The following is a 27,121-nucleotide window of genomic DNA, read 5'->3' on the forward strand; positions in this document are numbered from 1 at the left end:
CTCTGTTTGATGTCTCCAATTATATTAATTGTGTCACATCAGAAGAACTATTGTCAGCTCTTATTCTCCTTGATTGTTCCTTACCATTTGATATAGCTTTTCATTTTTTTATTCCTTTGCTTCATTTTTCTGGAGCTTATTGGCAATTTCTTGGTTTCCCTCCTATTTTTCTTTTTATTTTTAAAACAAACACTATATTTCCTTTAATGGGCTTTAGCTTGGATGTTGTTCTTAGTTAATTTTTTTTTTACTTACTGTATATTTGCTTTTGATAATCCTATTTCCTCTTTAGTCCTTACCCGCTATCATTAGACAATGCTTTCCAGGTATATTTTGCCCCAGCTTCTGTATTACAGAAAAAAAAGCATAAATATCTGCTGAATCTAGCTAGATTTTCTATTTTTAAAAAAAATCAAACTTCTTCAGAGCTGAGATGGTGCAGTGGTTAGGGTGCAGTACTGCAGGCCACTTCAGCTGACTGTTATCTGCAGTTCGGCGGTTCTAATCTCACCGGCTCAAGGTTGACTCAGCCTTCCATCCTTCCGAGGTGGGTGAAATGAGGACCCAGACTGTGGGGGGCGATATGCTGACTCTGTAAACCGCTTAGAGAGGGCTGAAAGCCCTATGAAGCGGTATATAAGTCGAACTGCTATTACTGCTATTGCTATTCTTTATGAAGGCAAATATTTCCAAGCATGATTTTTAGTGATATGCTGCCTCTAAACACAATGTTTGTCTAATATTTCCCATCAAATTAAGCCTGTTTCTGCTTTTGAGGTGGTTCACTCATTGTCTCAAACTTAAGTGTACCCGAGACAGGATTTGTTTCCCCTTAAATTATCACTTTCATCTTCTTTTTCTCTTTCAGTCCCAACTTCATTCTTCAGTCTTCTCCGCAAGTTGAGTTTGGGGCATGTTCTCTCTGATTCTTCTTTGCTTTGCTTGGCTCGCATTACTACCCTATCTGAGGTCTGTCTATTCTCTTTATAATGCTTTGAAAATGTGCGTTTTCTTTTCAAAAAACCACTCTTCGGTGCCATGCTGATTGCACTGTCGTTCGCCTTCCAGACTGCTTGATATTCTCCGCTTCAATCCATTACAGCTTCCTTCACTCTTCACTCATTTAATATTTCTATTGGTGTGTTTGTTTAAATGTTACCTGTAACCTTGTTTCTCTGTAGTAGATTTTCTGTTTGACCATATTTAGGTTTTAAAAAGCTACATCGGTAGTTACAATGTATGTTTGAAAAAAACCGTAAAGGATATGAACAAGATTTAGACATCTCCATCACTTTGTTTTCATAATCTTTTACCTTATTCTTTTAATCGTTTTTCCACTATTTCGTTCCATTCAATAAATATTAAACTTCTAAATTTCTGTTATCATTTGCTGTTTTCATCTTCTTCTTCTTTTATATAAATTATTTATTTATTTATTTATTTTCAAAACAAACATATTGTAAAAAGTATATCATCTGGTTACAAAAAGCTTTTGTGCATCTCTTCCACCATCATCAAATATAATTCATATTAATTCAAATATCTCAACTCAAATATTTACTATATTGACATCATCATACCTCCACTTTTATTTGACTACAGTTATTTAAACATCCTTCATCCTTAAGATTCAATCCATTATAGCTTTCTTCACTCATTTAATATTTCTATTGGTGTGTTTGTTTAAATGTTACCTGTAATATTTAGGTTACATTTAGGTTTTAAAAAGTTACATCGGTAGTTACAATGTATGTTTGAAAAACATAAAGGATATGAACAAGATTTAGACATCTCCATCACTTTATTTTCATAATCTTTGACCTTATCTTTTAATCGTTTTTCCACTATTTCGTTCCATTCAATAAATATTAAACTTCTAAATTTCTGTTATCATTTGCTGTTTTCATCTTATTTTTTTAATAATTTATTTATTTATTTATTTATTTTCAAAACAAACATATATTGTAGAAAGTGTATCAGCTGGTTACAAAAAGCTTTTGTGCATCTCTTCCACCGTCATCAAATATAATTCATATTAATTCAAATATCTTAACTCAAATATTTACTATATTAACATCATCATACCTCCACTTTTATTTGGCTACAGTTATTTAAACATCCTTCATCCTTAAGTATACCAAGATTCAATCCATTATAGCTTTCTTCACTCATTTAATATTTCTATTGGTGTGTTTGTTTAAATGTTACCTGTAACCTTGTTTCTCTTTAGTAGATTTTCTATTTGACCATATTTAGGTTTTAAAAAGTTACGTCGGTAGTTACAATGTATGTTTGAAAAAAACGTAAAGGATATGAACAAGATTTAGACATCTCCATCACTTTATTTTCATAATCTTTTTACCTTATGTTTTAATCGTTTTTCCACTATTTTGTTCCATTCAATAAATATTAAACTTCTAAATTTCTATTATCATTTGCTGTTTTCATCTTCTTAATGTTCTTTCTTTCCTGGGTTTCTATGCATGAAACTCTTTTTTGCTTAAGTTTTGACAAGTTTTTTATGATGCTTACAAAAATTGTTTAAAAAAGTTATTCATGTCTTTATGCCAACATCGAGTCTCATGTTTGTTATTTAATTCTGTTACCAATTTAGTTATTTTATTGGGTTTACATATCTCCTTTTTTCCACTCTAGTCTTAGCCAGCAGTTTTTCTATTTCCCCTTTTGTGGTTTGAAATTGGGAGCCTATATGTGTAGAAATATGTATTTTATTTCAACACCGCTTCTAATAAGTTTAGTTCCATACATAACCTACTTTAATTTACAGTACATCAATTCAACAGTTGCTCCTTTTCTACAGTTGAGTGTCTGGATTTAAACATTTTAAAACAGCTATTCATGATATACTTACTGTGTAAATTTGCACTATAATATTGGGCTTTGTGGATTAAAGAAAAATCTTGAATCTCTAGGTGGACTGCACGGTGCATGCTGCAATCTGCTCAGAAAATCAGGTGCGGGGTTATCCAACTCTGCTTTGGTTCAGAGGTGGACAAAAGGTAAGAAAATTGCAAATTGGTCTTATTTGTGAAATTACAGATTTACTTTTACATGATTGCTGGGACCAGATTACCTTTCAGCCTACCTCAGAGGTGGTAATGAAAAGCTAGCACTGTAGCTGTTGAAGTTAAATCTTTATATTATTGAATCATAACACATGTTAGACAAAGATAAACTTTGTTGTAAGAGTTCCAGTTTTATTTATGCTGAATTTACAAAAGCAATCTTTTCTGAACTCTGGGTTTCACTAGGAAGATAAAAGACATCATAAACCTTCAGGCAAGGTGTAAATGAAGAGGTCTCGTTGGAATAATGAGCTCTTAGCTCTTTTCCTCATAAAGGCCTAATAGTAAGATTGTTCTATCTGTTGAATATATCCTTTAGTTTAAGCCATTTCCTTTATTTCCAAGCCGAGCTGGCGCAGTGGTTAAATGCAGCACTGCAGGCTACTTCAGCTGACTGCAGTTCTGCAGTTCGACTGTTCAAATCTCACTGGCTCAAGGTTGACTCAGCCTTCCATCCTTCCGAGGTGGGTAAAATGAGGACCCGGATTGTTGTTGGGGGCGATATGCTGACTCTGTAAACCGCTTAGAGAGGGCTGAAAGCCCCATGAAGCGGTATATAAGTCTAACTGCTATTGCTATTGCTATTTTCTCCCCTCATCCTTTTGCCCATGTACAACTACAGTCAAAATACTGGTATTTCCCCCTAAAACTCATCTTGATTTTCCTAATGTTTGTTTAGAGCCAATTAAACCACGTTTTTTATTTCAGTATAACTCCTTCAAGTATTGTTTAGCAAAGAATAATTGTCTAAGCACATTCAGATTTTCAAGTTTTTTTTTTAAAACAAATAAGCTAGGAATCCAGCTAAATCAAAGCCATTGGTAAAATAATATATCTATTAGCTATTGTATCCTGCAAAATAATCATATTCTAGTGAGACATTCGAAAACGTTTGCTAAGCTAGCAATAATTGTGGTTTGATTTTTTTTAGGTTGACCAATACAAAGGAAAGAGAGATTTCGATTCTTTGAAAGAGTATATTGAATCTCAGTCAAAAGATTCCAAGGAAGCCATGACTGCTGGCAAACCCACTAAAGCACCAATAACTGAGGTAGGTCTTTGGAAGTTCTTGCATTAAAGGGATTTTTTTTCCTTTCATTAATGTTATTTTCTAAACTAGGGTTCTAGCCCAATTTTTTTTTTTAAAGTTTATTTATATGCCGCCCTTTTCCCTGGGGGGGACTCAGGGCGGCTCACAACCCAAGGGGGAGGGGGAGACAAACTTTTAACATATAAGACAATACATAATTAAAAAACACAACATTCATACCATTCGGGCGGGTTACAGTCTTAGCCCCAGGCCTGACGGGATAGCCAGATTCTGAGGGCTGTGCAGAAGGTCTGGAGGGTGGTGAGGGTATGAATCTTATGAATCTCCACAGGGAGATCGTTCCATAGGGTCGGAGCTGCCACCGAGAAGGCTCTCCTCCGCGTAGTTGCCAGTCGGCATTGACCGGCAGATGGAACTCGGAGGAGGCCTAATCGATGAGATCTAATAGGTCGCGTGGAGGTAATTGGCAGTAGGCGGTCTCTCAATTCCAAATATATTCCTGTATTTGGAAAACCAAAATAGTTCCCCATTTGCACTTTGTTTAAACTACTCACATATTGTATGTATATTTAAATGTAGCAGGTTTACTTCCTGTTGGATGGCAGCAAATTAAATTTCACTGCTTTTTTTTCCCCTCAGTCCTTATCCTTGTGACATCATATTCTGTTGCCAGGTTGAGATACTCAGAAATATTTTCTGCCTTAGTATGTGACCCAGCAAGGTGACAAGGTTGAAATGGACAGATCAGATAGATCAGATGGGATAATAATAAACAAGAATATCCGAAAAGAAGAACCATGGGAAAACTTAGAGATCACTGGACCCAAAAAAGTAAAAAAAGCTCATTAGCATTTCCATAAATTTAAATTTAGTTCTTTTCAACATCTGTTAAGCTGTCACAGCACAGTGGATATAAAACAGGAAAGATGTTGCATCACTGACTTTAAAACAATTGCCAATGTGGGATCAGAATGTTCCAGAGAATCCAGAACATTCTATTTTGCGTTTCGATTATGCTGCTCCTGGAGCTACCAATGTTGCATATTCACAATAAAGGGCTTATAATTAGGATCCTGGGTAAGGCGATTTGATTCTCATCTTCGTTTCTTTCTATAGGGCAAAGTTCTTTCCCTGTCTGAAAAGGATTTTGATAAAGAAGTGGCTAATGGGATCACTTTCATCAAGTTTTATGCTCCATGGTAAGTTTTCAGAGCGGGTATATTGCAAGTATTTAACTTCTGTTTCTCTTTTTATTGTGGAGCATATTCTACCAACCCAAGCTACCCATTTCATTCTCTGGAATTGGAAAATATAGCATAGAATAAGTTATTAATTTTATATATAAGTTAATTGTTTCCTGTTCTTGTGATATCAGTGGAATCCCTGAAATAAACCGAAGTTACCCATAGTTAACTTTTGATAGCTATGAATAATCTTTGGTTACATTTGAATGTTAGATATTAGGCAGAATTGTATAATTTTATTAAAAGTGTAAGGTAGTCTTCTCTGAACTCATCCCACTGCAGTGTTTTAATGTGGTCCTCAGATAGTACTATTTTCCTCAATTATTTTGTTAGCAGTTAATACACTATCTACTCAAATAGTTCTGTGTTACTTCCGTCTCTATTCATAAACCTCAGTGTTGAAATTTTTTCTTCTTGAGTGTTGACATACTGTGTGAAATTCAAGGTTGCCTGTAACATACTTTGCCTGAAGGAGAATTAAGAATGGTTTTTTCCCCCTGTTAACCAGCTGCATGTAACTCAAAGAATTGTTTGTTCCCTCACAAGTACAGGATTTAATTTAGTCTATATCCATGTCAGAAAGTATAGGGCTATATGAGCATTTAGAAGGCTAATTCACGTGTACATTTGTAAAGATTCGTTGCTTGATAATGAATACAGATAGCTTAACTTTGCTAAAAGTAATTGATTGAATCAAGACTTAGTCTTAAAATAATAGGAGTTAATGATGACATTGATTTCATTGGGTTGCTTCTGAATATGTTGGATTCAACACATTACTTTGATAGACTTTCACTGTTGGTATTTTTATAATAATAACATATACTTGAGTGATTTAAGTATGAATCTATAAACTGGTGTAAGATTTGCTCAGGATTCAGTAATTTCATGGTTGATTACAACGGGATCTAAATTTGTATCTGTTCAAGTGGATTGAATCATCCTCTAATTCAGAATAGATCATTTTTGTCCACATATGTAACATTTGTGCCAGTAGTGAGTTTCTATTTTTTTTTTACTACCGGGTCGCTTGTGCCCACATGTGCGTGTATGCACGCAAGGCTTCTGCGCATGCGCAGAAGCATCCGGACAGGTGGGCGGAGCCTCCCACCGCCACCACTACCGGTTCGCCTGATCTGGGCCGAATCGGGAGCAACCCACCTCTGATTTGTGTTCATGTTCATATTGACTGAAGCTTCCCATCTAACCCATCCTAGCAATACAACTTATAATAGGTGAAGGAATACTTAACATTGGGGATTGGGTGTGTATATCTTTATAACTTATAAAGCTATAATGGCATGAAATCCGGCCACATTCTTCTCTGTTCCATATGAACTATTTACATGTTAGCTTAAATATCCATGAGTGTATGGAGGCTACTTTTACTGTTTATTTTAATTAAATATTTACATTAAGCTGAGTAACAGGAAGTTCATCTTATCTTAGTAGCTTTCAATATATATACATGCCCATAATGCGCACTCTGCATGTACAGTAAGCGTATTTAAAAGGACAATTTTATTACCTGAGATAATGATAGGGAACAGATGGCAGTGTACATTATGGAACAGTGGAATAAATTCTTTTTAAGCTGGATATCATGGACATTTAATAATTTACATGTTAAATTCAGCTTCTAACTGCTAGTTTGTAAAAATTGTTTTGTAAGGAGAATATTTTGTATTTGTATTTTTTGTATTTTATTGGTCTTGTATGCCGCCCACTCCCGAAGGACTCCGGGCGGCTTACAATGAACAAGGGAAGGGGAAAATAGACAAATAGACAAACAACAATTTAAAATGCACAACATTCATAGTTACCGTGGGGCTGGCTGCTCCAGTCCCCCAGCCTGCTGGAGCAGCCAGATCTTAGTGGCTTTGCGGAAGGCCGGGAACGTAGTAAGAGTCCGGATCTCCATGGGGAGCTCGTTCCAGAGGGCTGGAGCTGCAACAGAGAAGGCTCTCCCCTGGGAAGTCGCCAGCTGACATTGGCTGGCAGATGGAATCCAGAGGAGGCCTAATCTGTGCGATCTAATAGGTCTCTGGGAGGTAATTGGCAGGAGGCGGTCTCTCAGGTACCCAGGTCCGATGCCGTGTAGGGCTTTATAAGTGACGACTAGCACCTTGAAGCGAGTTTGGAGACTAATGGGTAGCCAGGAATGGAATGCAATAATTTTAGATGCTTATTCCAGTGCTATTTATTGTAGATGCGATCACTCCAGAATTTATGTAGTTTAGATTTTGTGATGTAGCTCAGAGGTCATAAAACTGTTTTAACATTTACTAGAGTCGACCTATGATTCAACAGTTCAAATGAGGAAATTTATAGAAAATCAGATTTTCAAGTGCCATTCTCAATAAACTATTTGAAAAAAAAAATAGAATATATATAGCATTGTTGAAGTATTTCTACCCACTCTCATGGCCTTCCGAAAAGCTATTAAGACCTGGCCAGCCCGGCTTAGATTGGATGCATGTTGTGTCTTTTTAAGTTTGTCGTGTTTTTATCTGTTTTAAATTTTTCTTAATTTCTGTTTCTGTAAGTCGCCCGGAGTCCTCCAGGATTAGGCGGCCTATAAATTTAATAAACAGTTAAACAGTTTCTCTTTTTTTAAAAAAGTATTTCTTACATAACAATCAAAACCAAAATAAATTAGAGAGCCGAGATGGCGCAGTGGTTAAATGCAGCACTGCAGGCTACTTCAGCTGACTGCAGTTCTGCAGTTCGGCTGTTCAAATCTCACCGGCTCAGGGTTGACTCAGCCTTCTATCCTTCCGAGGTGGGTAAAATGAGGACCCAGATTGTTGTTGGGGGCAATATGCTGACTCTGTAAACGGCTTAGAGAGGACTGAAAGCAGTATGAAGCAGTATATAAGTCTAACTGCTATAAAATTTACTCATTATTTCAGGTGTGGACATTGTAAAAACCTGGCTCCGGTATGGGAGAACCTCTCAAAAAAGAACTTTCCAGGGCGAGTAGATGTGAAGATAGCAGAAGTGGACTGCACAGCTGAACGCAATGTCTGCAACAGATTTTCTGTAAGCACAAGGCTAGATGGTATTCCAGTTTGTACTAAATGTTGAAATTCCTAGTGGCCATTAGTTTAGTCCAGAGATGGGGAAAGAGCCGAGGTGGCGCAGTGGTTAGGGTGCAGTACTGCAGGCCACTTCAGCTGACTGTTATCTGCAGTTCAGCAGTTCAAATCTCACCGGCTCAAGGTTGACTCAGCCTTCCATCCTTCCGAGGTGGGTGAAATGAGGACACAGACTGTGGGGGCGATATGCTGACTCTGTAAACCGCTTAGAGAGGGCTGAAAGCCCTATGAAGCGGTATATAAGTCTAACTGCTATTGCTAACTGTGGCCCTTTTATGACTTGTGGACTTCAATTCCCAAAATTCCTGAACCAGCCTTGCTCACCGCTGGCTCAGGAATTTGGGGATTTGAAGTCCACAAGTCATAAAGGGGCCATAGTTTCCCCATCTCTGGTTTAGTCAGTCCTACTGCTTTATTGTTAAATCCATACACTGGGATTTAAAGGGTTTCCTCACACCTGTTATACAAGGTCAACATCAGTGATGGGTTTCAAAAAAAAATTAGAACCTCTTCCGTAGGTGTGGCCTGCTTTGTGGGAGTGGCTTTCTGGCCATGTGACCAAGTGGGAATGGCTTGCCAGTCATGTGACTGGGTGGGCATGGCCAACTTGTAAAATGTGGTGAAACTCACTTAACAACGCTCTTGCTTAGCAACCAAAATGTTGGCTCAGAAACTCTGGTATTTGAAGCACGCAAGTCTTAAAGCTGTCAAGCTACAAGACCCTTGGAACCCTAACCTTTTAGAAAAAAAAACCCAGGGGTGTTCAAACTTGACAGCTTTAAGACTTGTGGACTTCAACTCCCAGAATTCCTCCTCCAGTCATGTTGGCTCAGAAACTCTGGCATTTGAAGCACGCAAGTCTTAAAGCTGTCAAGTTACAAGACCCTTGCACCCCTAACCCTTTAGGAAAAAAACCCTAGGGATGTTCAAACTTCACAGCTTTAAGACTTGTGGACTTCAACTCCCAGAATTCCTCCTCCCGTCATGTTGGCTCAGAAACTCTGGCATTTGAAGCACCCAAGTCTTAAAGCTGTCAAGTTACAAGACCCTTGCACCCCTAACCCTTTAGGAAAAAAAAACCCCAGGGGTGTTCAAACTTGACAGCTTTAAGACTTGTGGACTTCAACTCCCAGAATTCCTCCTCTCGCTCTTCATCTTGATGATGTGCGGACGGGCAGGGGGAGGGAGCTAAATGGCACTGTAGATTTGTGGAACCTCTTCTATAGAAGAGGTTAGAACTGGCAGGAACCCACCCCTGGTCAACATGCTGGAGATCTTGAAACGCCTAAAAAAGGGCAAGGCCTAGTTAGTACTTGGCTGGGAGACTTCTGGGTAATTCCTGGGACTATAGCATTAGGAAATTAAATCGAAGGGCAGAAGATGGACATCTATATTGCTGCCAACGAAAACAGCAGTGATTTAGGTTGACTTAAATATGCCTTAAGCATGTACAGAATCTCATTTAAGGCAACGGGGGGGGGGTGTTTCTGCTATTGAACATATGCTGAATAAAGGGATACGGTTAAAATGATGGGTGTTTTCAGATTTCTTTTTTTTTTTCTTTCTGAAGGTCCATGGCTACCCAACACTCATACTTTTCCGTAGTGGTGAGAAAATAACTGAACACACAGGAGCCAGAGATCTCGACACACTTCACAACTTTGTTCTGGGACAGTCCAAGGATGAACTTTAAAAAAATGTTTAGTTACTGCTTCTTTAGCTGGGTCCAGTAAACTTGGAAGTTGAATCATGGTAACCTTATTGGATTTCCAAGAGTGGTCATGCCGGAAACTGGATGTTCTAAAGCGTGGTACCGTCTGTTCATATGTTTGTATTTCCTATTATCTACTCCGCTAAACTTGAGGGAAAGTTACAGCAGTAACTGTTCAAATTGGGAACTAGTATTTATAGTACTGGTTACAATTAATGAATTCCCACTTGTCCTAGGATGGAAAAAAAATGTGTTTTGAAACAAAAATTAAGAGGAAAACAGCCTACATCAGGACACATTAGTTTCACTGCAAATAACACATTAGTACAATATCAATTGCATAAAATTTGCAGAGTTTCATCTCCTTCGAAAACCAGATTAGAAGAAATTCTAAAGAAAAGCACACAGAAACACAAACACTTAGGAAACTATCCCTGGTTATTTGCTTTCTGTTGTTGTCTCCTCTCATGTGTAATGAAAATTAACGGTACTACCTAGGTCTGGATATTGGGCGATGCTCCCTCTCAGCTAAGCCTCAGCTAATTAAATTCCATGACTTGGCTGTCTTCACATAGATTTGAGGTTCATTTCAATTCTAAACGTCATAAATCAAGTTTCCCTGGGTGAGGATTGTCCCCCTATTTACAACTTGCCATATTCAGATTAGCTAGGATCCATGTTTACATATGAACAAGTACAACTTTAGAAGTCTACGAAAGACCTTTTCTCTTGTCCCAGGTCCACGGTAACAAAGAAATCAAACTTGCTCATCAAATTTTTCTAGATGATAACGTAGGTTTGCGTATTCTCCAGCCCCACTAAATCCTGTTTCCAATTTAGTATGCCCTAAGGGGGAGAATTAAAGCCAAAGACTTTCTTGTGCAAGTAGGGATACAAGATCAAACTATAGCAGCTAAATCTTGATCTATTTTGCATATGGATTATTGCCATCTTTCTGGGACAGAGTTACGGGTCATTGATCTGCAGGTCTATAGAGAGGATATACGAGGATATTTATAGCCATGTCTAGATGCTCTTTGTTTGTATTCTAGTATGTAAGTCCTTCATTTTTTGAAGGCTAGAGAATTTGTCCAGAACAAAGCTGGGGAAAAAAAATCCTTGTGAATTGTGGAAGTTAACTGAAAGGGCTAATCACACGCGGCAGAGAAATCAACACATATTTCTGCCTTAAAGGGAGCCTTTATTCATTTTAAAAACTTAAAGAAGCACAATCTTACGAGCCGGCTAAGTTGTAACTCATGAGTTCCTTGTACAAAATCAAGTGGTACAATTGTTTACACGCTTTCTGAATAAAAAAATTTTTTTAAAAAAACAAAACGCATGGTCTTACTAAATAATACATCAAAGTTAATATATCTGATGACTGCAATAAATTATACCTTTAGCTATTTACAAAAAAAAAATCTTCTTAAAATGCAAAGTAGTCAAAGGGAAGTGCACTTTGTTGAAATTCTGCCTGGGCATTAGAAATAAGGTTCATATACCATTGAGATGTATTTTTTTCTCACATTAAGAATATGCCCCGTTTCCATTAGTAAAATGTAAAGCAGTTCTTACTCATTTCCATCTTGCCAACTTACATTATTCTGAAGAGCAATCAGGTAAGTGTCTAATCTTCTTTAGTCAACTTGGTACAATTCGTTTTCTTTCCCATTTCAGGAAACCAGATTTTTTTTTAAAAAACAACAACAACAACATGTAGTTTGAAACTCCTCAATTCCTCCATGTGTCCATTGGAGTTGCATGTTTTTTTGTCTAAGGAATAGACTCTGGGTTCATGTGCACACTTGGTCATGGTGATGCCAAGACACTTAAGAAAGTCAGAATTAGCAATAGGGTGTAACTGTAGAAAATGCCTTTGAAAATAACACAGAAGCATCTTCCTATCTGATAATTTTGCCTCTAAAATACCCCCTTCTTCCCAAAATGGTAGCTTAACCAAGGTTGTCCTAATCTGATTATTAAGAGGCATATGTAGTTTTATTTGAAAGGACAATGTACAAAAGCTGTCTTTAGCTTCTAAAGGAAGCAGTTAGCAATAATAGCAATAGCAGTAGACTTATATACCGCTTCATAGGCCTTTCAGGCCTCTCTAAGCGGTTTACAGAGAGTCAGCATATTGCCCCCAACAATCTGGGTCCTCATTTTACCCACCTCGGAAGGATGGAAGGCTGAGTCAACCCTGAGCCGGTGAGATTTGAACCGCTGACCTGCTGATCAGTTTAAGTGAAACAGTTCATCAAAATAGAAGACATTTTCCTGCAGTAGTTTTCAGGCCTTGCATATTTAGTTTCTATGCTTTAAGGGTAAGCAAAGATAGTTTAACTTCTACGTGATTGCAATTTCAACTTAAAATTGTGCTTTTTATTTCTTAAGACTCCTGTTTTCTTCTTGAGATATTATCCAAAATGTGAGGGACACTCAATTGAGTAAGGCTGAAATGTAGCTCAAACATCAGGTTATTTTGGTCATATCGATTTGTATTCGTAGGATCCATATTTAATCACTTGCTTTGGCCTACTTAAAATTACCAGATCAAAAAGCAATGCGTGTGCAAATACTTAACAGAATTCTTTGCTTTTCATTATTCTTTCTTAAGGCACAAATGCTGTTCCGGAAGCATTAGATGTTCCTTTTTTTTTTGCTGCGTCTTGTAAAGGTAGTTTGTCAGTGACACCCACAAGCTCTTACCACCATATTTCTGTATTTTTTCAAAATGACGTTGGAATTGTCATCAAAGTAAAGAACTGAAATTGCGTTAAGTTTTGTAGGAGCACAGCATGGTTTAGGAACGTTCTCTGGATTCATTAGGTGAACCTGTTTAAAGAAATGGATAATATTACCCGTAATTTCAGCATGGTCCTTTTTAAACTGCAGTTTTATCTGAGACATCTCAGATTTAGTTTAGTTTTAGTTTTAGTTTTCCCTTTATTTGTATGCCGCCCTTTTCCCTGGGGGGACTCAGGGTGGCTCACAGTTCAAAAAGGGGAGAGGGGGAAGGACAAACAATTTTCCAACATGAAGACAATACAACATATTAAAAAGAAAACACAACAGTCACACAATTCGGGTGGAGTTAGAATCTTAACCCCAGGCCAGCCGGGACAGCCAGATCTTTAAAGCGGCGCGGAAGGACTGGAGGGTGGTGAGGGTCCGAATCTCCACGGGGAGTTCGTTCCAGAGGGTCGGAGCAGCCACCGAGAAGGCTCTCCTCCGGGTAGTTGCCAGTCTGCACTGGCTGGAAGATGGAATTCGGAGGAGGCCTAATCAATGCGATCGTATCGGTCTAGTGGAGGTAATTGGCAGTAGGCGGTCTCTCAAGTACCCAGGTCCACTACCATGAAGGGCTTTGGGACATGTTTATCAAGTTGACCTTTATGTCTATCTAGCCACCTGTTCTGACCCCTCTCGTTCCACACCAAAGCACACTCAGAGCCAGAGATAAGTTACAGCATTTAATTAACAGACAGACAGGTCCTTGGCAGCAAACCGGCACAGACAAGCTTGGGCAGCAATAAACACAGATAAGGCTTGGCAGCAATCCAGCCTGCCAAGCTCACGCAAAGTTCTCCGATATTTGATTCTGTGTTGACTTCTGCAAAGAGGGGCACGTGCACAAGTAGCCTTTTTATAGTCTGGAGAGGAGCCTAGTGACCACCAGCTGAGTGCAATCACCTCCTGTAATTGCATAATTGTTCCTGATGCCTAGTAGCTCTTCGATGGCGTGCATCCAGGAACAACTCACTACTGGCTTCCGGCTCCCTCTCCCTTGTCTCCTCCCCACTGGTCCAAGGCTCAGGTGCCTCCTGGTGGCCAAGCAGCCTCTCTGCGCCCTGCTCGGAGTCGGAACCCTGTCCAGGGTCCTCCACATCCTCCAGAGCTGACTCAGAGGGCCCCTCGCTGTCGGAGTCTGGTGGCAGCTCCAACGGCTCCTGCTGGGCCACAACAGCCACCCTATGCTCTTACTCAATTTTGCAAGCCCATACTATTATTTTTAGCTACTTACAGGGAGGTGCAGTTACACATTTTCATGCAAAGTTCATGAAATCAGAATTTGCCCATCTGAAGTATCCCTCTGCTTTCTATAATCCTGCTAGCATTCCTACCACTAACATTAATGAATTAATTTATGAACGCCAAGTTATCTTCCTATTTCCATGTAAGTTTAAGTCTAAGCCAAGTCTCAGTCCAACATGCTGGAGAAATCAGTTATGCAACAACTTCAGGAGGAAACACACAAGTTTAAATCCTTCAAAATAATTAGTTGTAATATATATATATACATATATACTCACCAAAGTTTGCACAATGGCATGATTTGTGGCATTCATATGAGCATTGAGAGGGAAAGAGCATTCTCCGTCACAGTAGTTTGCTGCATAACCCTTTGGTGCAATTATCCAATCCTTAATAAGAATATAATATGGGTTAGAACTCAGGTTAATTAATACATATACCGTATATACTCGAGTATAGGCCGACCCGAATATAAGCCGAGGCACCTAATTTTACCACAAAAAACTGGAAAAGTTATTGACTCGAGTATAAGCCTAGGGTGGGAAATGCAGCAGCTACCGGTAAATTTCAAAAATAAAAATAGATACCAATAATGTTTTTGAATATTTATTTCAAAGAAAAACAGTAAACTAGCGGTGTATTCAATGAAATACTTCACTCACCTCATGATGCTGATGTCCCGCTGTGATGATGATGTCCCGTGCAGCCGCGGGAGTGATGTCCCGCCTCCTATGACACACGGCACAGTGATTCCTATCATTGGATCACTGTACTAGAGGAGGTGGGACATCGCTATGTGGCTGCTTGCCATAACAAGGAGGAGGTGGGACATCGTTGCAGAGCGGCAGGAGGGGGAGGAAGGGGAATCGTAAGACAGCCCTGCATTACATTAGAACGTGAGGAGGGGGGATGGTGCGGTGCGCGCTGCGCGGCAAACTGACACAGAGGGAGGGGAAACTCACAGGGGTGCCGGGCCATTCACGAGCCTCACCCAGCGGCATGGCCCCGCCCCTTTTTCTCCTCCATTTCGGGCAAATTTTTCACTGACTCGAGTATAAGCCGAGTCGGCTTTTTTCAGCCCAAAAAGTGGGCTGAAAAACTAGGCTTATACTTGAGTATATACAGTAACAGGAACACTGAAATCAGTGTTTCTCTATGAATTTGCAGGATGTTATAAATTTGTTTACTGTGCCTTGAATTTTAGACAATATGACCAAATAATTTCCGTTGCCTTTGTGTAATATAAAAGATCAATGTGATAGTAAACCATTCTTTATAACATCCTGCAAATTCATAGAGGGTTTAGAGTAAGAGTTTAGAGTAATTTATTTATATGCCGCCCTTTTCCCTGGGGGGACTCAGGGCGGCTTACAACTCGAAAGGGAGGGAAACAAACAATTGACACATAAAACAATACATCATTAAAAGCACGACATTCATACTATTCGGGTGGGTTTGTTACCGCCTATAACTAAAATTTGCTCTTCAACCCAAGTGAGGTTTATGACAAACGTATCACTGAGCAGGATATTCAAGAGTATTTCCTTTCTCCCTGCATGTTCTTCTGTAGAACTCACACAAATCTAATCATCTAAAAAGAAAACCAGCATCAATAACCCAGGTAGTATTTTAAGGCCACATTTAAGACAGAAACATCACATACCTGCCATCCCAAGTCTTGGAAGCTAACATAAAGCTCATGTTTTCTGCAAGCGGTTTTTAAGTCGCTGCTGTTGTAATCTGTTAGGAGGTATTTAAAAAAAAAGCTGTTGGACATTGTAAGTTGATGGAAGACGCTATAGTTCTTAAAGCAAGGGTGGGCAATTTTTAATAGGCAAAGGTGCAGATAGCACATGGAAGAAGAGCCGAGGTGGCGCAGTGGTTAAGGTGCAGTACTGCAGGCCACTTCAGCTGACTGCTATCTGCAGTTCAGCGGTTCAAATCTCACTGGCTCAAGGTTGACTCAGCCTTCCATCCTTCCGAGGTGGGTGAAATGAGGACCCAGACTGTGGGGGCGATAGGCTGACTCTGTAAATCGCTTAGAGAGTGCTGAAAGCCCTATGAAGTGGTATATAAGTCTAATTGCTATTGCTATTGCTATGACAAAAATCATAAAAAGCTACTACATAAATGGGGCACTGCCACACACACACAATTTTCTTGCAGGAACTTTTAAGAATCAGAAAAATAAACATTGTTTATAACTCTGAAAGCATAAAAACCATAGCCTCAGCATTGATCAGTTTCCTCAGGATGCAGGCCCACAAAAGCGCGATTAGGGTTAAGGTAAGGGTTAGGGTTAGGGTTAGGCTCAGGGTTAGGGTTAGGGTTATTACGTTGTTTTCACGTTGTTTGTTGAAGGCACGCTTTTGTCAGTGCGCTGTTGTCAGCACGCTGTTGTGGGTGCGATTCCGACGTCACGGTTTTCTCACCGCGGTTTTGTCGTGCACGCATTTGTCGGTGAACCCCTTTTCAAACTAATCAATTTTATTAAAAGGCATGAGCTTTTGTTAATTACGCTCCCTTCTAAATCGGTCCCTGATTTCCTCCATCACTAGGAAATTAAGGTGTTCAGGAGTATTTCTGCTTGGAGTTGAGTTACAGACAATTGAACTTGGTGTTCTGCTGTCTTCCCTGTTTGTTTTATCCCAGAACGTGTTTCCGTTAGCTCAGGAAAGTGGTTTATGGAGACAGCAAGATAATTTAAGGAGGAGCGCTTATTACTTTATTGGCTACAGCAAAGCCTTTGTGTAGATCAGAACAGAATGTGGAATGCATTAAAGCTAATAAATTTGCCAGAGAGCTTGATTATTGTTGTGAGGAATTTTTAAAATGAACAAAAAGCTACTGTAAGACATGAATGTGGGAGCAACGAAGTAGTCCTGAATGGGGAAAGAAGCAAGACAAAGATATTTTGTCTCCATAACTTTTAATATATTTTAAGAATGGCACAGGTGACAGCTGAAATCAAAACTGGGGACTGGAACACTGACAATTTGAGATGTGAAGCTGACATTAATTCTTCAACTGAATGTTAAGAAACTTAGATGGCCTCATTACGAAAGTAAAAAAAATGAAAAAAATCTGGGATTATGTGAAGTATTGCGATGACGCAGATAATGCCATCATGCTTTGTGAATTCCGAGTTGACCAGGAAAATATGAAGATGATATTTAATTTTGTTTGGGCTCAAGAATTAATAATAGAGAAAATGCTGGATGAAAAAAAGGATGAATACACTAGCATGGGAAATTTATATAAATTCATGAAGAAAAAGGATATGTAACAACAAAGATCACAACAGCCATGGTAATTTTTTCCTCAGTAGTTAAGATATGAATCTGGAAAATGGTCATTCATTAAGACCAGGAGAAATACATTTGGCTTCTCCAATTAAGGATTTTGAGTCCATTAAGATTACCATAAACTGCAACAATGAAATTAATGAAGACAAGTTTGACTGTTCCTTAGAGATAATTATGAGGGAATCAGTCCTTCAAATTCTTTAGAAAGTGATTCAAGCAGATGATAGACTAAGGGAAAAAAATGAGTGTACTTGGCAAGATTGAGAATAAATGAAAGATAGAAAGTAAGGTTTGAGACAGGTTGAGAAATCAGCAGTTGTAGATAAAATCAGTGGCAGGACTGAATGGAAGATGTATAACAAACAATAACTCTGGAAGAAAATAACCCAGTTTCTAAGTAAGATTTAATCTACGTTTCTTTAAAAGTGCACACAATTATCTATTTCTTTTTAAAAAACAATATAATGTAATAGTGAAGGTGCTTTTTTTGCTCTTTTTTTGCCCTCCCTGGCCCCCTGCAGGACACCCAAACCAGTGGTGGGTTTCAAAAAAATTTCAAACCTACTCTGTGGGTGTGGCCTCCTTTGTGGGAGTGGCTTGGCGGCCACGTGACCTGGTGGGAGTGGCTTGTCGGCCATGTGTTCTCTCTCTCTCTCTCTCTCTCCCTCTCTCCCTCTCTCTCTCTTTCCTTCCTTTTGTCTCTATGTCCCTTTTTCCTTTTTTCTTCCATCTCTCTCTCACTTTTTCTTTCTTTTTTTCTTTTTTTCTTTCTTTCTTTCTTCCTTTCTTTCTCTTTCTCTCTCTGTGTGAGTCTGTGTGTGTGTGTGTCAGTGGTGGGTTTCAAAAAATGTTTGGAACCTCTTCTGTAGGTGTGGCCTGCTTTCCGGGTCCACTGGTGGAACCTCTTCTAACCGGTTCGGTAGATTTGACGAACCGGTTCTACCGAACTGGTGCGAACTGGCAGGAACCCACCTCTGTCCCAAACCCTCTGCACACCCCATGTTTTGTGGAAAAGGGGGCATGCAGAGAGTTTGAGAAGCCTGCAAAGTGCTCCTGGGGGCCAAGGAGGGCAAAAATGTTACACGTCGGGAGTTTGGGAGGCACAAAACGGGCCTGTTTTTTGCAAAAATGGGATGTGCAGAGGGTGTGGGTAGCCTGTAGAGTGCTCCTGGGGCAGTGGTGGGTTGCTTATCCCGTTCCAACCGGTTCGGCCGGCGGCATCCTCGTGTACGCGTGTAGTTCACACATGCGTTGTAGCGCCTGCGCGATGTTCCAGCTGCTCGCGGAGAATCGTGCAGGTGCTGTATGTGCCATCCAGCTGCTCGCAGAGAATCGCGCAGGCGCTGTATGTGCCATGTGCCTGCGTGGAAGCACAGAAGCCTTCAAAGACCGGTTGGTCGGCGGAGCGCGGGCGGGTGGGCCCTTCGCCGTTCCCGGAAGTTACTTACTTCCGGGTTCGCCGACCAACCGGTTCGTTTGGGACAGCCGCAAACCAGTTGAAACCCACCCCTGTCCTGGGGGCTGGGGAGGGCAAAAAATGAGCAAAAAAGGCCCGTTTTTTGCAAAAAAAGAGGGGGGCATGCAGAGGGTGTGTGAGGCATGCAGAGTGCTCCTGGCGGCATGGGGGGGCATGAACGACCCCATTTTTGTGAAAAACGAGCCCATTTTTTGCTCATTTTTGCCCTCTTCATCCCCCAGGAGCACTTTGCAGACCTCCCAAACCCTCTGCGCCTCCATTTTTGTGAAAAACTGGATGCGTGGGGGGGCGGGGTTTCAGGAGGCCAAAAACGCTGTATTCAGTGTATAAGACACACCCAGATTTTCACCCTCTTTTTTTATGGGGGGGGGAAGGTGCGTCTTATACTCCAAAAAATACGGTATGTAGGTTTATTGTTAGATTTATATGCCACCCTTCTCCCAAGGACTGTAAATGATGCAGGAGGGGGTGCACAGGTAAACCCACCAGTGGCTGGCCAGGTTAGGTGGTCTTAATAGAATGGACCTTATAAATTCATATTAGCTTGGCTTTTCATTCTAGTGCCCTGGAGTTAAGAATGTAAGAGGTTACCTGTGATACTGGATGTCCTGGAAACACTTTGTGGTTGCGTGGAACGGTTTCTGTTCTGGTCTCTGCGTCTGCTGGGTGCTGACCTCACAGTCCGAACATGAACTTCACTTACTTTAAAAAAAGCCACCATGAAAGGCTGTTTATCATAAGGGCCATCTCGACCTATTAGTCCTGCTTCTCTAGGGTTTATGCTGAGACCTATAAATTAAAGGTAAAGGTAGCATGTCATATAAAGAGCACAGTGTTTCTGAATAGCTCTTTTGAGTCAAGCAGATGTTTCCATGCAGGCAACATCTCACTGACCCTCCTTAATTTCCCCCTGCTTGTTCTTCCTATTCAAAAGCTATTATCATTCATTTATTTAAAATTATAATAGGAACATGACAGTTGAATCAAATTTCTTTTTATTTCTCACAATTCTTTAATTCTTGCGAAATGAAAAAAATCAGGGATTATGTGAAATATTGCGATGACGCAGATAATGCCATCATGCTTTGTGAATTCTGAGTTGACCAGGAAAATATGAAGATGATATTTAATTTTGTTCTGCTCAAGAATTAATAATAGAGAAAATGCTGGATGAAAAAAAGGATTAATACACTAGCATGGGAAATTTATATAAATTCATGAAGAAAAAGGATATGTAACAACAAAGATCACAACAGCCATGATAATTTTTCCCTCAGTAGTTAAGATACGAATATGAAAAATGGTCATTCATTAAGCCCAGGAGAAATAAATTTGGCTTCTCCAATTAAGGATTTTGAGTCAATTAAGATTACCATAAACTACACCAATGAAATTAATGAAGACAAGTTTGACTGTTCCTTAGAGATAATTATGAGGGAATCAGTCCTTCAAATTCTTTAGAAAGTGATTCAAGCAGATGAATCCTGCATTATTATTTTTTTAAGTCTTGTTAACGCATAATTGGAATCAATTAAATCACCTAGTAACTGCATCATAAGCCTGGATATGTTGGATTTGCAAAGGTGACAATCAATAAACCTCAGTTTAAAAATATGAATACAGAGCAGAATTAAGAACAAAACCAACTAAGTTGTACCGTGGATTCCTGCAATATTTGAATAATGAAATGTAACACGAGACCTCCCCCAGCAACACGTAAGTTAAATTCTATAGCAGAGGTGTCAAACTCATGTTGTTACGGTGTCATAGCAATAGCAATAGCAGTTAGACTTATATACCGCTTCATAGGGCTTTTAGCCCTCTCTAAGCGGTTTACAGAGTCAGCATATTGCCCCCAACAACAATCCGGGTCCTCATTTTACCCACCTCGGAAGGATGGAAGGATGAGTCAACCTTGAGCCGGTGAGATTTGAACAGCTGAACTGCAGAACTGCAGTCAGCTGAAGTAGCCTGCAGTGCTGCACTCTAACCACTGCGCCGCCTCGGCTCTACGTCATCACATGACGTATCGCGACTTCGCTAAACCAGGCGTCGGGGTGGCCAGCATGTGACGTATCCGGACCAAAGGCCATGTGTTTGATAGCCCTGTTCTATAGCTTTATCAGATGTACAGACTGACAGAATCATGCAATATTTTACATCGTATCCCCACTGCTGGTCTACAGAAAAAAGCGGTGTGATTTCTGATCCCGTCAAGAGAACTCATTGAAAGTCCTGACTCTCTCCTGAAAGGCCTATGAAGCGGTATATAAGTCTACTGCTATTGCTATTGCTCCTAGGCAATGGTTCAATTACCCTACGTGTAGTAGTCATTCCTAGAAAAAAGTACTTTCGGGGGAGTTTTTCAACAACCACCAACAATATTCACGCGCCAGGAATTCTCAGTATTTCATAACTACAAACATGGGATAAAATAATCAAGAAGCTTTCAATCTGTGCTGTTGGATTCACAGCTGTGGGTCTGCATGAGCCAGAAAAATCATAACTTAATGCTTATAAACATAGCTTCCATTTAATGATAAGGTCATTGGCCAGATGTTTAAAATATGTTAGTCTAATACCTACCCTCTCTAGTCACCACACTCATCTGGAGTCCCAAATTATGCTGGGGCTTTATCACCCACATGTTGCTAGTAGCAGTGATGTCAAATTCTAGCCATCCTTCTTCTGAGGCCCATACTATTCGGGTGTCCAGCATAAACAAGTTTGAATTTCTGAAGGAAGAAAACAAAGGGGGGGGGAAATAGTTTAGGAGTACAAAAAGGATTGCATTCAATACTGAAATCATTAAAGTAATGGGAAAAAAATAATTCCGTTGTGTATCACTTTTATTTTATCCAGCTCTTTAGTCCTACTTTTATAAGAATGGAATCATTATCATATCTAGATTGAAAAGATTCAGAAGACTAATAATGTAGATCGGGGGGGTCAAACTCCCGTCATCACGGCGGCATCACGAGACATATCGGGACTTCCCCCCCCTTCGCTAAACAGGGTGTGGGTGTGACCAGCATGTGATGAATCCGGCCCATGAACCAGGAATTGGACAGTTCTGATGTACATATAAACTCAAATTGTTTTCTGACATCTAGTTGTCGACCAGAATTTACAACTCTGATATGGTAGCCCAAAATTATCTTTAATTTCCAAATGAGTCTCTACTTAATGCTTAGGATTATAATTATTTTAATTAACAAGTATTTGTTATATCATTTCATTATATTATCTCTAACCTGGTATGTTATTAATATAGTACAACACACCAGATTAGAAGATATGCAATTAGCTCTAGGCTTTTACAAATTAAGGGAACGGGAACAATGTATGAAGCAAATGTATAGAGCTGGAACAAGACATGTCTACTTTCGTGATTCAAAAAAAATGTTTCAGATTTTCTCTTGCAATATGGCAAAGCATCTCCTTCAAACAAATAGCAGAACTCAAGCAATTAATAGATTCCTTTTCCTCACATTGTTATATACTAAGTGTGGGAAATATTCTTCCCATATTTTATGGGAAATGCTCAAATGTCTGAAACTCATATTCTAACTGGTTCTACCGAATAGGTGCGAACTGGTAGGCACCCACCTCTGGTCCTTCCATTTGAATTACTATAGCATGCATACTTAAAACACCTCCAATTGCAGACTTCAGCTAACTAGAGAAGTCAAGGGGTTCTATAGATTTCTCCCCAGCACCTTTTTTTTTTCTTTTTGCCCTACAAGGTGGTTTGTGTGTGTGTGTGTGTGTGCACGTCTGTAAACACAATTTTTACTTGCAGTAAACCTCTATAAGAGTAAATAAGGTCAGCAAACAGATGATCTAGAAAAAAACCAGCTCTCAGTCTACCTAAGCAAGATAGATGTGCTGCTAACACAGAAATCATTTATTTCTGGAATTTCCATCCCACGTTTCTAAGACCACAAGGTTCTCAAGAAAGGAAAAATTAGCTCCAGCATTGAAAGAAGAGTGTTCATTTGCTTTTTTTTAAAATAAATATCAGCCCTACTTACTATTTTTAACCAATATATCTTGACTTTATATCTACAGCATTCATGAGACAAGTACTTTGCAACTGATTACAGTATTCCCAACAGAATCTGAAATTTCTTTTTCTATAATTCTGTTTAGGGCTGTTGGAAAGAATCCTGAAGCTGTTTTATTTTTATTTTTTTTAGCACTGACTGTGTAATGACATTTTATGTAATTTGGAGAACAGTTGGTTTTGCTGGTTTAATAAGTCCACTGTCAGACAAAAATAATTTTCCTCCTTCTCATAGACATACAAGCAATAAAAGTTTTAGGGAGACACTCAAAAAGCCTTTTTTCCCCCTCTTACTGTTACTATCCAATCAGTGGTGGGTTTCAAAATTCTTTAGAACCTCTTCTATAGGTGTGGCCTGTTTTGTGGGAGTGACTTGCCAGCCATGTGACCCGGTGGGAGTGACTTGTCAGCCATGTGACTGGGTGGGAGTGGCTTGACAGTCATATGACTGGGTGGGCATGGCCAACTTGTAAAATGTGGTGAAACTCACTTAACAACGCTCTTGCTTAGCAACCAAAATGTTGGCTCAGAAACTCTGGCATTTGAACCACGCAAGTCTTAAAACTGTCAAGTTACAAGACCCTTGCACCCTAACTCTTTAGAAAAAAAAAACCCAGGGGTGTTCAAACTTGACAGCTTTAAGACTTGTGGACTTCAACTCCCAGAATTCCTCCTCCAGTCATGTTGGCTCAGGAACTCTGGCATTGAAGCGTGCAAGTCTTAAAGCTGTCAAGTTACAAGACCCTTGCACCCCTAACCCTTTAGAAAAAAAAACCCAGGGGTGTTCAAACTTGACAGCTTTAAGACTTGTGGACTTCAACTCCCAGAATTCCTCCTCTCGCTCTTCATCTTGATGATGTGCGGATGGAGACGGGGGAGGGAGCTGGAACCGGTTCTAAACAGCACTGGAGATTTGTGGCCCCTCTTCTATAGAAGAGGCTAGAACTGGCAGGAACCCACCCCTGTATCCAATGCTCTAGTTGGTTTTTTTCCCAACTAGTCAGGTATATTTCTTTAAATTCAGGGAGAATAAACAGACCTTTTTTTTTTCAATCTGTTGAGTTTGAAACAGAGACCTTCTTATTTTAATTACCTTTTAAAAACTGCAGGTTTTGGCCTGTCTTCAAAGATTACCGTTACCCAGGTGCTTAACAGGACCATTACACATCAACAGCAATTTATGGAGCTATTAATTATCCTTACTCAATAAAACTTTCCTCATGCTCAACTTTTTTTGGGGATGTTTACTATTCTTCAATGACACATTGACATAACAGTCTAGACTCTGCACATTGGTAACCTCAGGCTTCTTTTTAAAAAAGAAAAAGCCTGCAGCTGTGACAGTTATATATGTATGTATCTTTCCTAGTGTGGTTAAATTTGATGAGTTGATTAATTCTGTAGATATTTTGCTCCATACGTCACTGATATTTCCCCCTCTTTCCAATGCTATTTTATGAGGAACCTTCCATTTCAAGCAGGCCTCTGAGGATGAAGTGAAATGAAACAATCCTCAAATAATACATTTTCAGAAGTAGGACATTTTCTGCCATCTTCTACTTCTGAGCTTTTTCTGAGTTAGGATCACAGGAAACTGCCTTCTCGAACTGAACAGTGATTCAGATATGAAAGCAAAAAGGTTCTTTGACTCAAAGGAACACACAAACACAGCATCTGTCTGTAACTTGTGAAAGCAACTGTGTCTTTTTCGGAGATTGCGTGGCTTCCTTTTGCAGCTGCTGTTTCCTATGAGTTAACTGAAATGCTCTAACTGTAACTGCACTCAGCTGGTGGTAATTAGGCTCCTCTCCAGACTATAAAAGGACTGCTTGTGCACACGCCCCTTTTGCAGAAATCAACACATTAACTAATGTTGGAGAACAGTATTGTGAGCTTGGCAGGCTGGATTGCTGCCAAGGCTTATCTGTGCTGGATTGCTGCCAAGGACCTGTCTGTCTATTAATAAATTCCGTAAAGTATCTTTGGCTTGGAGTGTTTTGGTGTGGGACGAGGGAGGTCAGAACATAGGCCAACCATGGATAAATCCAAGAAAAGAAAAGTTTCCGAAGAAAACAGAACATTTAATTCAACTACATATGCTAGTTTTGTAGCTGCTCAGGAAATAGTCAGGCATGGGAAGGATTTGTGGCTCCGGGGTGGGTGGGTTCTTTTCTGTGGGAAATGGGTCCAAGTGGCTCTTTGAGCATTTAAGGTTGCTGCCTCCTGATCTAGAAGATTCTTCAATAGCAATAATCACTCATGATGTGATTTTTGTTCCGCGGATGCAGGCAAATAACCGCCGTGCTTGCTTACAAATATGAGCGTGAACAACAAAAGCAATGTATAATATTTTGAATGAATGGAGAAATATAAGCTATCTGAACAGAGATGTATTTGCGGTCTCCTATAGCAAAGTTCTGAGTTTCTTTTTTTTTTTTTAAATATGTTTATTTCCATTTCATTCCATACAATCACATGTATACTGTGCATAACCGGGGCATATAACATTGAATAATAAACATAGCCCTCCCTTTTATAGACAATACCCCCCAAGATACAAACCCAATATACCACCTTGACCCACCATACACCCTTTCTTTCACCCCCCTCCAACTTTCATTCTTCCTTCCAACATTCCCCTCTACTTCCTACTTCCCCTCCCCCTCTATCACTCCTCTCTCCCACTACATTCCCTCCCTTCTTTCTCCTCCTGCCTCCAATCCTCTCTCCCACCCTCTCTACCCCTCTTTCTTCTTTCGCTCTACTCCTCCCTTCGGTGTATTTCTATTATCTATCAATATGTTCAGCTTGTCCTATTTTTACCCTAACATTAAAGAGCCACAGTATACAAGTGCAATCATGTGCTTTAAGATCTAACACATATTATATTTCCCCCCTCCCCCCTCCCCCTAAAACCCCACCTCCCTTCCCTCCCCCCAACTTCCCAGAGCCCGTACACGGTATAGCTTTTTGACAAACACAGTCTAAAATATCTTAAAAGTTTTAAAAGTTCTGAGTTTCAAAGTGCGCTCCCATTTGAGTTTGTTTTCTTTTCCATGTTCCTTAATGGAACACAAGGCTCTGCGTAAACAAGACTGTATACACAATAAGCTGAATGGCTATCCAGTCAACTGACTCATTCTAAACGGAAACATCTTTCCTTGTGGAGGCAACTCTCCTCCTTCTCACCTCCCAAGATGCCTTCTATTTGTTTTTCACTTTGTTTTTTCCCTTTCCATTCCCTTTCTCTTACATGCTACCCTTGGGAGAGACACACGAAGCCAAGTTTGAAACTTCTACCGAGTTATGGTTTGAGATTACAGCTGCCTTTACAACTAATAAGGTGTTTGAAGATGGCAGCCCTTCGTTTGTGGGAAAGGAAAAATGGACTTGAAGGCACTTTCGAACTTGCAAGGTTGATGGCAGCCTTGAGAGGCCCTTGCAGTTATAATCCAAAAACTAGGGAGGTCCCCTCTGAGGTATTTGCCATATTCAATTCCTTCTGCAGTTTCAGCTGCGATAACCATTCCCTAGTCTGCATCCCTTCCTCCCATCTCCCATATTATTTCCCGTACATCATTACACATAGACATTCAACTACCCCCCATTCCCCTCTATCAGGTCCCACAGGCCTTAGGCCTGCTTACCCCCACTCCCCCGGGTCCTCCCAGGGCTTGAGCCAGGGGTGGGTTCCTGCCAGTTCTAACCTCTTCTATAGAAGAGGTTCCACAAATCTACAGTGCCGTTTAGAACTGGTTCCAGCTCCCTCCCCCCGCCCGTCCACACATCATCAAGATGAAGAGCGAGAGGAGGAATTCTGGGAGTTGAAGTCCACAGGCCTTAAAGTTGTCAAGTTTGAACATCCCTGGGGGGGTTTTCTAAAGGGTTAAGGGTGCAAGGGTCTTGTAACCTGACAGCTTTAAGACTTGCGTGCTTCAATTTCAGAGTTCCTGAGCCAACATGACTGGAGGAGGAATTCTGGGAGTTGAAGTCCACAAGTCTTAAAGCTGTCAAGTTTGAACACCCCTGGGTTTTTTTTTCTAAA

At 40.0% G+C, this 27,121-nt stretch overlaps 2 protein-coding genes across 2 annotated transcripts in view; one reads left to right on the forward strand and one right to left on the reverse strand.

The window, feature by feature from the left end:
* Window positions 1–11,528, forward strand: part of TXNDC5 (thioredoxin domain containing 5) — a 30,994-nt gene extending 19,466 nt beyond the window's left edge. The window contains exons 6-10 of the mRNA XM_087707492.1: window positions 2,934–3,020; window positions 4,018–4,137; window positions 5,254–5,336; window positions 8,294–8,423; window positions 10,050–11,528. Coding sequence (XP_087563618.1) covers window positions 2,934–3,020; window positions 4,018–4,137; window positions 5,254–5,336; window positions 8,294–8,423; window positions 10,050–10,172 — 543 coding nt within the window. The 3' untranslated portion in view covers window positions 10,173–11,528. The remainder of the gene's footprint in view (window positions 1–2,933; window positions 3,021–4,017; window positions 4,138–5,253; window positions 5,337–8,293; window positions 8,424–10,049) is intronic.
* Window positions 11,529–12,585: 1,057 nt separating this feature from the next.
* BMP6 (bone morphogenetic protein 6) overlaps window positions 12,586–27,121 on the reverse strand; it is an 88,639-nt gene continuing 74,103 nt past the window's right edge. Inside the window, exons 3-7 of the mRNA XM_087707491.1 lie at window positions 21,597–21,745; window positions 19,602–19,799; window positions 15,892–15,968; window positions 14,507–14,617; window positions 12,586–13,028 (exon numbers count right to left, since the gene is read on the reverse strand). Coding sequence (XP_087563617.1) covers window positions 12,879–13,028; window positions 14,507–14,617; window positions 15,892–15,968; window positions 19,602–19,799; window positions 21,597–21,745 — 685 coding nt within the window. The 3' untranslated portion in view covers window positions 12,586–12,878. The remainder of the gene's footprint in view (window positions 13,029–14,506; window positions 14,618–15,891; window positions 15,969–19,601; window positions 19,800–21,596; window positions 21,746–27,121) is intronic.

The sequence above is a fragment of the Thamnophis sirtalis genome, unplaced genomic scaffold (assembly GCF_051295495.1).
Source record: "Thamnophis sirtalis isolate CommonGarterSnake01/CBP01778 unplaced genomic scaffold, rThaSir2_p1.2 scaffold_2, whole genome shotgun sequence".
Taxonomy (NCBI): domain Eukaryota; kingdom Metazoa; phylum Chordata; class Lepidosauria; order Squamata; family Natricidae; genus Thamnophis; species Thamnophis sirtalis.